This window comes from Acanthochromis polyacanthus, chromosome 8 (genome assembly GCF_021347895.1).
Source record: "Acanthochromis polyacanthus isolate Apoly-LR-REF ecotype Palm Island chromosome 8, KAUST_Apoly_ChrSc, whole genome shotgun sequence".
In the NCBI taxonomy this organism is placed as follows: domain Eukaryota; kingdom Metazoa; phylum Chordata; class Actinopteri; family Pomacentridae; genus Acanthochromis; species Acanthochromis polyacanthus.
In genome coordinates this window covers 13,923,544-13,935,064 of record NC_067120.1, presented here as the reverse complement: position 1 = coordinate 13,935,064, position 11,521 = coordinate 13,923,544, and the positions used below count along the sequence as shown (strand labels likewise).

The 11,521-nt window shown below is 43.3% G+C and overlaps 1 protein-coding gene across 11 annotated transcripts in view; it reads right to left on the bottom strand.

Annotated features, from left to right (window-relative positions):
* The window catches only part of tjp1b (tight junction protein 1b), a 69,842-nt gene that overhangs the window by 2,218 nt on the left and 56,103 nt on the right, over positions 1 to 11,521 (bottom strand). For 5 of the 11 annotated variants that reach the window (XM_051952814.1, XM_022192896.2, XM_022192897.2 and 2 more), the window contains 15 exons: positions 11,266 to 11,485; positions 10,887 to 11,071; positions 10,694 to 10,789; positions 10,488 to 10,570; positions 10,186 to 10,396; positions 9,977 to 10,077; positions 9,513 to 9,863; positions 8,948 to 9,178; positions 7,029 to 7,889; positions 6,431 to 6,522; positions 5,757 to 5,972; positions 5,501 to 5,637; positions 4,204 to 4,675; positions 3,797 to 4,014; positions 3,146 to 3,289 (listed from right to left, as the gene is read on the bottom strand). In XM_051952814.1, the coding sequence (XP_051808774.1) occupies positions 3,146 to 3,289; positions 3,797 to 4,014; positions 4,204 to 4,675; positions 5,501 to 5,637; positions 5,757 to 5,972; positions 6,431 to 6,522; positions 7,029 to 7,889; positions 8,948 to 9,178; positions 9,513 to 9,863; positions 9,977 to 10,077; positions 10,186 to 10,396; positions 10,488 to 10,570; positions 10,694 to 10,789; positions 10,887 to 11,071; positions 11,266 to 11,485 (3,618 nt within the window). The remainder of the gene's footprint in view (positions 1 to 3,145; positions 3,290 to 3,796; positions 4,015 to 4,203; positions 4,676 to 5,500; positions 5,638 to 5,756; positions 5,973 to 6,430; positions 6,523 to 7,028; positions 7,890 to 8,947; positions 9,179 to 9,512; positions 9,864 to 9,976; positions 10,078 to 10,185; positions 10,397 to 10,487; positions 10,571 to 10,693; positions 10,790 to 10,886; positions 11,072 to 11,265; positions 11,486 to 11,521) is intronic. The other 6 variants (XM_022192898.2, XM_051952817.1, XM_022192899.2 and 3 more) reach the window with 4 other exon arrangements.

The following is an 11,521-nucleotide window of genomic DNA, read 5'->3' as shown; positions in this document are numbered from 1 at the left end:
ATCAATACCTCTGCAAGTTGTCGCTTTAACCCTCGTGTTGTCCTGCGGGTCAAAACTGATCCGCTTTAAAGTTTGAAAATGTGGAAAAATATATATTTTTATATATTTTTCCACAGTGAAACTTCTGATGTCCACATTTTCAACATTTTTTGGACATCTTTGAACATTTCTATGGTGGAAAAAAAGATAGGTTAAAAATGTTTCTTAAGAGCATTCACCAAAAAAAATCAACCAAAATCCAGCAAATTTCGCTGGATTTTGGTTGATTTTGGTTGATTTTTTGTTAATGTTCTTAAAGAAAATATTAGAAGTTTTACTGATATATATATGGAATCATTTTAGATATTTTTAGGATTCTTTTGGAAGATTTTTACTCATTTTTTGAAAATATTTACAAGAACTTTTTTGCACATTTTTTAAAATAAAACTTTTACGGGAAACGTTTAAGGAATTACTGGAATTTTCTTCCTACAGATTTAGCAAATTTTCTGAAATTTGGGGATTTTTTTTAACTGAATTTTTTTTATTTTTTTCAGACAAGGAAACATTATTTTTCAGTGCCTGTAAATGAGGATAACAGGAGGGTTAAAATAAAAACCAAAAACTCTGAACATGTGGCAGCTGACAAATCATTAGGGAACATACAGATACGATAAAGAGCCTCTGCACCAATTTTACACAATAAAATGTGTTCATAGGCCTCATGGAGTCTGACTGCATGTATGAAAGAAGCTGTATGAAGCTTATTGTGCAGATAACCTGATAAATCAATCAGCATTAGGGCTGAAGAATACAAGCTTTAAAAATGTGGACTGAAAAAACACAAGCCCATCAAACTGGTGGTCCAGTGCATTGGGAGGAATTTAAGCGGCAGGTTTTGACAAAGAGAAAAAATAATTTATGGAATAAAAATTGGCGTCTGTGCTGGATTCATTTTGATTCCTTTCCATCGTGTTATTGGAGGGCAACGCTAAACTGGTGCAGAGTTGCTTCACAGAACCAGATTTTCCATATGTTGACTCAATAATGAGAGTCACAGATGGTATGTTTATCATTCCTTCACACCTGAAAGCTCCATCAAACTTGGGATGCAAAATCGTGCTGTGATACCAACTCGCAAATAACTGCTCAGCAAACATCAACTAAAAATAAATACTGCATAAATAGGTACTGAATAAACACTGCTGTGCTTTCAGAGAGGCTGATAAAACACATCCGTCTCTGTAACTGGATTCCAGCTAATTTGGAGGCCTATAAATTAATGCATGAGGTAAATGAGAGCTGACGTTCATTAACTGATGATTCACTAAGTGCCAACTAATCACATAAACTCAGAGCGACTTAATCATCCACAGGAATTTACAGTACAGTCTGCACTAATTCATACATTATATCCTTAAAATTAAAATCATGTACAAACATTAAGTTTTGTTAGCCTATTAAAGGGGACATATTACGCTATGTTTTCATTCTGATACCACTAAATTAGCTTTACATGATTCACAGCTCTAAATATTCTCATCTATCTGCCTGTTATGTAGCCCTTCAGTTCAGCCTCAGCCTGCAAAACAGCCCATATTATTGTAGCTTTGGGCCCTTTGAGGCACCCAGTCCCTAAACTTCACTTTCTTCTGATTGGTCAACTCCTGGAGGCGTGTTGAAGGGTTCAGGAAGAAAACTGGAAACCTACTGAGTAAATTACTCTTCAAAACCATGCATACATGTTGGAGCCTGAATCCAATCAAGAACACAAGGGTGGACATTATAAACATCTGCAGCCACACAGATTACAGCAGGATGTTGGATAAATGTTGTGCTCATTCCCTGCTTATTGTGTAACATAATGGTGGATTTAGTCTTTTGGTCACAAGCCATTTTCCCATATATGTCCCTATAAATAAGTGCAAGCGTGGAAAATGTGTTAAAGTGCTGATGGAATGGAACGCTGCATCGCTTCACCTCAGTTATTTGTGCACCAAATGTGCATAATACTGTAATGTTACTATTTTGCAAGAACATGTACATGCATTGACGTCAGCTCATCACTAACGTAGAATAAACTGTTTAAATGTTCAGAGCTGTCTGAAGTTTTGGGCCGGGGGATTGCTTTAACATCCATTAATTGCTATAATTTAAAAGTTTGACGACCTTATATGTGAACATCTAACTCTGTAACGTTACATACATGATAGGAAATTAACGTATAATAGGTCCTCTTTGATTAAAAGTTAAAAGAATTGTTTTCTGAAAATTGAACTCTTCAGAAGCAAAATAAAACATTTTATGCCCTCTGTAAGGCAGCTTACTGGTCAAAACACTGGACTGGTCTGTGAAACAATCGCGACAACAAACAAACTCAAACATATCAGATTCTAACTTAGTAGGAGTTTGTTCAACAGTTGTCGGAAAATACAGATGATGTGAAAATTCCTAAAATATTCAGGTTAATTAAGAAGCTACAAATCATCACAACTAAGAAGCTGGATTGTTTTTGGCATTTTTGCTTGAAAAATGACTGAAATGAGCTATTTAACAGCATTAATTTTTCAATCAACTTAATCAATTACACTGGTGTTCAAAGGAAGCCATCAATCCTTACTCCTATTATCACTGCTACTGATAGCATCAGACTGGACCGACATCACACCAGCTCTGACTTTTACAAGCAAACTGTCAGGAAGGTGTCTGCTGAGGTTTTCATTTTGTGTTCAATTTGAAATGCTAAATTGAAGCAACTTGAAGATACGACAAGATTTCATCCATTTATGTCATGTTTATCAAAATTGTTGAATAAAGCTTGCAAATCAATTTTAGAATATTTTGACAGCAGCTGTAAAATATTAGCCAGCTTTTAACTATTGATTCTGATAAATATTTAGCCATTTTCTTATTCCAAAAGGTTAGAAATGTGACATTTTCAAGTGATGCACTTTTTTGAGCACGAGTGTAATTCTAATTGTAAGATATCCCAATATTTGAAGTTTATATAAAGCATGAAAATAATAAATCACCAAACAGCACATGCATGATGAAAAAGCAAGGGGAATGTGGAAAATGGATGATTCAGAACACCAATAAACGCTTCTCTTTAATCACTAATATCAGCCCAAAGACCCCCAAAAAGGACAGAGAGAGGACAGCGTACCCGACGAGGAGTCGGAGGATTTTAGAGCAAAAGACCAACCATCAGGGGTCATAGACGCACAGTGAGGTAAGCGCAGCTCCACCGGCTTCAGAAACTTGAGTCCATGAGGGCCACACATCACCAGCGGACTTAGCAGCGTTTCTCCTGCACGGATAAACAACAAGATTTGTATTCCACAAGTTCAACACAGGAATTTATCAGCACAAAGGATTATGCATTACCCAATCAAGGGGAAAAGTCTGTCGCCTGGCTTTCATCATGAGAGAGAATTAACTGTTTAACTGACCGGCCACGTTAATTAAATAAGTACACTCCCTTGATGCTGAATTTTAATTTTAAAAAAAACTCTCCATAGAACTGCTAGCATGGACTTAATTCTGCTTAATGGCAGATTTTTACCAGTTTGACCTCTGTCAGAGGGCTTATATAGCCCCTAAACTGTGAATTGTAGTGAGTCACAAATGCTGAAAATATTTGGTAATGCGAGTGCTAAAACACAAAGTCACAAACTTCCTTAATTACTACGGTTACTTTTTATCTAAAGTACAACAACACTTTAAAGTTTACCAGAGGTTTTCTTAGATGCTGTAACTTCCTGTTCTTGACATATTTGGGACACCGAGGATCTCTGTACAGCAGCTAAGGACTGACCTTTCTCCTTGTCGAGGGGGGGCAGGATGCTGTTGTCCCGGCACACCTTGAAGTAAATCTCCTGCTCCACGCTCTCTGGGATGGCACCCTGGGGGATGATGATGCTGACGCCCGTCTCAATGGAGCTCAGGACCCCTCCGTTACAGTTGAAGATCCCCCGAGCGGTGGCCACCACTGTGTGCCCTTCGTCCTCGTCGTCGTCATCCAGCGCACTGGGGCTGAGGGACGGAGGCACAGGAGTCAGCATCATCAGTCACATCAGTGCAGGCAGAGAATAATGCATAGCAGAGGACACCAGAGCACAGCCCCTGAGAGCAAACGAGTCTCTTTCTGTCTTTCGGCAGCTCAGTAAATACCCTCAAAGACGTCACTGGCTGCTGATGTGAAAATTTATGAGTGTCTCTTACCTTACGGGGATGGCCTTGGGGATGGCGTTGATGTTGTTGTGCTGGTATTTGGGCCTGTTGTCCATAGTGCGCGTGAAGGTGTCCAGGCCGCTGTCGTGGTCGAGGGGCTGCGGGGACAGCTGAGGCTTCCCGCTACTGTTGCTCACCACGCCGGGCTTACTGAGGAGGTCAGTCTTCACCTGTGTGTCGTTGGGCAGCAGGTTGTGGTTGAACTTGGGGCTCTCAAACTTGCGCTCAAAGGGCCGAGCTGCGCTGGTGTAAGGCTTGGGGACGTAGCGGTTATAGCTGGTCGGAGCAGGAGCAGACAGCGTTTTTGTGGGTGCTGTATCAGTGCCATTGACAGGGGATTTGTCCGGGAGGCCTCTCGGGGGAAGGTAACCGCCTGGGGTGGGTTCGTCCCTGCTCACCGGCCTGAGAGCTGCCAGCTCAGGTTTAGGATTGGGAGAGGTCAATGGTTCAGGTACAGAGTTAGCTGGAAACACGTGGGAAAAAAAGGATGCTATTACTTAAAGTCTTGATTAAATGATTACATACTGGCACTTGGAGGTTGCCCTTACTGTATCTCTGATGGGGATCACAAACAAACAAAGATTGTTTTTCTAATTACACTAATGTGCACAAAGTTAGGCACTCCACATGTTTTGATTCTTATTCCCTGTGCAATCCCATCATAGAGGTGTCTGATCAATACTAAAGTCATTCTACAGCGACCTCAAACATACAGCCAGTAACAAAGTATATTCAGCAACAAGAACAACAAAGAATCCTGAAACTCACAGCATGACTTACTTTTAGTACCTATTACATTTGGACTGTCCTATACAAAACTATACACATACTAATAGAAATATGCAACTGTAAGTTGGTGTGTTTACATGCACTGAGGTAACGTGGCAGTGCTTATTAATCTTCACCATGCATGTGTGTATTATATATAAAAAAAGGCGAATTAGAAATCTGGTTACCTACACAACTTTAGAGCTGATTTTCAGGTGCCTCTAATCTACTTCTTATGTCCGTGTTCCTAACAAGTTCTGTTACTTGTATGGAAACCAAATTCTCATTTACAGAACATTTAGGAAACGTAATTATGTGAGAAAGAAAGCGATTACATAAAATATTTTACAAAGCAGTGGTGAATAGTAGAAAATCTGTCAAGAAAATATCAAGAAAAATGAAGAACTGAGTCTATTGGAGGAAGCAGAGTCTAACTTGGTTACTAAAGCATACATCAACAACAGGGGAACATATTTCCTGGAACTGAGAATGTGATAAAGTGAGTATTTGGAGAACTTACCATCATTGGGGCTGAGTTTGGGCAGCGTGGTGGGTGTGATGGCGGTGGCTGGGGGCCCATACTGTGAGGAGGGGCTGATCTGGGGCAGAGGTTCATATCTTTTCTCTACTGGACTCACCTTCTCCACAGACTCAACTCTGCAGGAGGTAGACACAAACAATACAAACAATTGCGGTTCAACAACTGCTGTGACTAAGGAGCACAGGAATTCAGAAGAAAAACAAGAAGCACTGCTGGCATTTGGTGTGGTTTTTACCTGCTGTAGGGGTAGGACAGCTGCGCTGGTTTGGGCAGATCATGGAAGCGATTGATGCCAGGACTGGGCTGGCCCATGGCCTTACTGTCAAAGCTACGGCGATCAAAGTAGGACAACTGCTTCCTGTAGTACTCCTCATCCTCATCTGGGTCATAGTGGTTGGAACGCACTACATCATCAAGGGGTTTAGGATGGGGCTTCTGTGGCTCAGGAGCTCTGCAGAGGAAGCCAAAGAAAACAAGTAAAACAGCTGCACTAATTTACACAGCAGGAGCAGACAGTATGACTGACCTGAAACCTGCTGGACAGAGTGTTAATCTGAGACATCTGATGAACCCGAGTTGTCATTTCAGTTGTGATGAAACAAGCACTAAAGGACAGTCAGTGACATTAATTTATCAAATATTTCACAACAATGTGGATATCTCAGAAAGAGTGTGGAGTTCAGGAATGTAACGAGACTAGAGTTGACTTTCTCACAGCAGGAAGTAATGAGGTGCCTAATTACCCTGCTAACATGCACAAACGCCTGACGCGCTGCACAGTGACTTAACTCCACTAGGTGGAGCTCAGACAACAATGAATGAATTCAAAGACGTCTTTGTGAGGATCTTACAAGTTGTCCTTCACTCACCTACTCTGCAGCCTGGGGTTCTGTAATGAGGACTACGTACCTATATGAGGACTTCTCCTGCTCCAGGTTGCTGAGGGAATTGGCTTTGAGGACCGGGCCAGGTGCACTCACAGGTTTAGGAACATCTGCAGGCTGAAAAAGAAACACGCGGCTCATCTTTAGTGCTTCTCGCATCAAATCTAAATTTTTGTTCACATGAGCAGATAGCATGCATACAGAGGCTTATGTGTTCTATTGTGCCTGATGATTATTAAACACTCATTTCACAGAAAACAAGCTCGCAGTTTCAGGTTGTGTAGTTCATTCGTGGCCACATCCAGCAGATGATTTGACCTTTCAGTAAGTTTATTATTGTTATACATATTTGTCATACTGGTTAACAGCCAATAAAGACTCCTACCTGACATCTAACCAAACATGACGCACCCTGACAACAGACATTATGGTTGGATACATTTTTGTTCCAGTTAATTATAATTCAGTTTCTAGGCAAGTTCTTAGTCATCTGTGTTTGTATTCACACCAGACCTCTCTCTATTGTTAGCAATGTTTATGACTACAAATATATATCTGAAATGTGAAAGCAGACTTTGATATTTTGACTAATGAGGCATTGACAACCTCCGTGAGGAACATACCCTGAGTGCTGACGACTCTCCTCCCTCTTTAGCCCTATCCATGGACACAGACCGTTTATTCTCAAACATTTTGACTCTGTTCAGCACCGACTGCGGCTTCATGGCTGGGTCTTCTTCCAGGTCTTCCCGGGGTGGAGGAGGAAGGGGTTTGGAGCCTGGAGTGATTGCTGGCTCACCTGGGGAGGGCAGGGTCTCTGGTTTGGGTGGAGGAATGGTGGGTTCAGAGTTGATCATAGGATCATGCATCCCTGGCTTGTAACCCCGGTTTGGAGGCCCAGGCATGTAGGTGGGCCTCAGACCAGAGTCGCCGTAATACTGCTTTGGAGGCTCTGGTGATCGAGGTGAATTGATGGGGAAGCTGTGGGATTCGGCCTCATACGGGGAGCGAGCATCGTAGCCTGCTGGAGGTGGCGGAGGAGGTTCATCGTAACGAATCGGTCCAGGTTTACTGTGACGTGGTCGGCCATCGTAGCCCACCGGTGGGGCCTCATCATAGCGCGGCTGAGGGGGGCTGTAGTCCCTCCCTGGTCCATCCTCGTAGGGGGACCGGGGGCTGTAGCCCATGGGTTGCTGGTGGCCCGGCTGGTACCCTGCGGGCTGAGAGGATGAGGTCTGCTGGTCGTAGGGGGGCCACTGTTCGTTATAATGAGGCACACGGTTGTCGTAGTGCAGGTGAGAGTCAGTGTTGTGAGGCTTTGGTTCTGCGTAGCCGCCTCCATCGTATCCGTAAGGCGGGTGGTCGTATTCGCGGTATGGCTGTTTGTCCTGGTACGGCGGCTGGTGACTGTAGCTCATAGACTGCTTCAGGCCATGGTTGATTCGCACAGGGTCCTCCATATTGTACAGATCTTTCTTGTACATCTGTAAAGAAACAGAATGAAATGAATACATCTACTGCATTATCCTGAGTTTGAGTTTTTAACAAACCATCATGTTTAAGGACAAAAAGCAGCCAGTATTTTCCCAACACCAGATTAAGATAAAATTCATTACTTGGAAAAAATAAATCAAACTTTGAGGAACTTAACAGATACAAGTTTATGCAAATTATTAGAAAACCCCTCAACCAATTAAACAAAGATCAAGTCAAAGTGCAATTATACAAGCAAACCTTTGTTCATTATTCAAAAACAGTTCTGAATGCCTCTGTTTGACAAGATGCCTTTCAAGAATGATGATCCATATGAACAGAATTGCATTTTACACGTTAACATGGCTCATAAATAGCGCATTAACAAGCAATTTGCAAATTTATGAAAGGCCTCATTTCAAACATATGATGTGTAGCCTGTAGACAGCAAATCTAGTTACAGTACTTCCTATGGAAGAAGGTTGATTGGTTGGTATCTACTCACGACAGAACTACCCAACAGAAGACATAATGCAGTGTGCTGATGTAGGTTTGTTTTTCCATAGGGAGAATTGCTCAGTGGAAGTTATTATCAAGAGTACTGTCTGCAGGTTAGCTTTCATCATGCAATAAACATTCAGTTTGCATCTGATGCAACGTCAAACTACTGGCACTACAACAGACAACACATCTACCCACTACGATGCCACTGTAAGTGCTACTATCGTTCATCTACAGAAGAGAGTTAAAGCTGAAAGGAACCCAAAAACATTAGGAGCCATGCAAAGGAAGTAATAGGCAACAGTTAGGGCTGGTTGTGGATGTCTTCACCCTGGTCAAAGACTCAGATGTACCAGTCCTTCTGGTCTCCCAGCCCACTGTGGTGCATGTGGACTAGTCTGTCACACATTTTCTCTGGGAGCCAGAGGCACACAGTGGGCTCAGTGAGTCACACAGTGTGGGCATGTCATGCAGAGAGCAAGTGGAAAGCGTGTGTGAGAAGACAGGCAGTTAAAACAGCAGGCTGGGGCCCAGGCCCGGTCCGAGTGGCTGGTGAAACAGCGGGTACCTTTGGTTCTGGACCGGGCGGTCCAGACGGGTGGGGTTCATGTGGTGGTGGTGGGGGCGGAATAAGCTCAGGGGCAGGGCTGGGGCTGCTAAGTGAGTCAGCCTGAGGAGCTGCGGCTGCAGCAGGCGGCTCCTCTAGGTGCACACCCTCTAGCTGTACAGGCTGCTCAACAGCAGGGGTTGCTATCGCCGTCGGAGGCAACGAGGGCATGGGCAGAGCAGCCTCACCTTGCTGTGAAGTATCGTTAAAAGACATTTATAATACAGCCTGCCAAGGGCACACAAAGTACAGCTTACCCCAACACCATGATCTTCTTCCTTACACTGAATCAGTTTTACACCAGGCAGAGAATGCAAAATGTGGTAAGAATAGATAACGTACCCGTAGCTTCTAAAACATGTTTATTACTTAGCAAAGGACAATTAATCTAAACAAAGGTCAGAACACAACACCGAATACAAAGGAGCTATTCCTCTGCTCTGCAGTCAAATACTTTAACCATACATCCATCTTTGACAAGCACAGCCTGTAGTGGCCTGCCTGCAATGCTAGATATGAACTTTACCTGCTGCGGCGCGGCCATCTTGAACCCAGCAGGGTCTATGCGACTGGCTGGGTCAGGTTGCACTGGGTGCTGGTATCCAGGGTAACCAGGGGTGTCCTGAATTACAGGGGGGTCTTCTCGTACAGGCTCTGAAGAGCGGGTGATGGCAGGCTCCGTGGGCAGACCCACCTCATCATTCAAAGTCTCATCTAATTCCTGGTCTGTGTACGCTCCACCCTCTGTGTCCGTATCCTCATAGTCAGAAGTGTGGCGGCTGTCAGTGCTATACATGGAGTATTCACTACCTGGCGCCGACAGGTAGGACAGACGGTCATCATGGATATCCAAGTCATCCTCTGTGGTGCCATCCGCCTGAGCAGATGAGAGAAACTGTTACCTCATGGCTCACAAAGTCACACTAAAAGGACTCAGCTAATGCTGTTCAGTGCGGTGGAATGGATCGACTAACTGGCCAGTTGCCTCACCTTGCCCTCTGACACCCACACCAGCTGGTTCTGCTGTTGCTGGATGGTTTCTTTCAGAGCTCCATACCAGCCATCATTCATATTGTTCAAGTTGATGGTCGCTAAGAGAGAATAGTTTGCATTACAATCTCTTCATAAAGAATAAAACACATAAAAGAGTCATTTTACACTTTTAATTTACAGGACTTTAATACACTTTGTCCACTTACTGGTGAACAGGTGGTGATTATTCTTCCTCAGTTTAATCGCTCGCTCATAGAGCTTCCTGGCGCTTTTCCTGGACTCTGGACACAGTCTGGTCCTCATGTTCTTCACTCCCTGCTTATTATCGGGATTTAGGAAGACTACAATTGGATACCACTGGGCATAGTTCAGCCTGTCCACAGCATTTGGGGTGATGTCCAGCACAGCATGTTTGTCCTTCATTTGATAGAGGCAGAAAAGAGGAATGATTAAAAGTTTATTTGTGAAGAAATTATTTCAAACACACAATAGGAGGAGGTATGCTCACTCTGTCAATGATCTGCTTGATGGTGTGAAGACGAATGATTCCTGAACTACGCTGATCTGTTCCTGCATCCCTCGGTTCACTCTCTGGAAAGCAACATAGATGATTTTATACAAAATATATAATAGTTTTCAAAAAATATCATAATTAAGAATATTTAAAAAAAAAATACTAATATCCTGTTTTCCAAAATGTAATTTCAGACATACTTGCAAGCTCAAAAAGATCTGGCTCTTCTCTGGAGAGTTTTTCTCGAGCCACATCAGCTATAGGTCCAAATATCACAACTGGTCTAAGGAAACCAGCTGCACAGAAAGACAACAAAACATTAACGGATTCAAAAAATGCATCGCTGGTCTGACTTTGACACTTTATCCCAACAGACACGGTCAGATTCCTCACCCTCTCTGAGTACAACTCTTTCATAAGCTGGGAACTTTGTTTGGACGGGCTGGGAAGACAGGTCCTCTCTGCTCTTTCTCAGGTTCCTCTTTGAACTGCGAAGACCACGGAACCTCCAGAAGTCGGCCCTGTCGCCGCCTGCTGTCTTGGGGAGAGTGTATTGCACACTGGAGAGCTGTTCAGCTCTGTTGACAAATGGCAGAAAGACGGACAGTTCTTTATGTCACACAAGCTAATGGATGTGTCATAAACTTGGCACAGCTGATCTCAACATCACCAGTACTCAAAGATAACAACAACAACAACACATTTAACACAAATATGGGGACCGACTACAAATCAAGACAAAGCAGACACACGTCAGTCAGTATGCTGTCACCTGTTTTTGTTGGGGATGATGCCCCTCTCCACCTCCTGATGGTTCTTGCCGATGCGAATAGCCAACCAGGAGCCCAGCTTGCCATTGTAAAGGGTGTCCACCACACGGAACACCTCGCCCTTGTTAAAGCTTAGCCCATACGGAGATTCCTTCTCATACTCAAAGTGTGTCCGGATGTAGAAGGAGTCGCCAACATCTGATTCCACGATCCGCCGATACACTGAACAGGACAGAGCAGAAAGTTAGAAACAAAGTA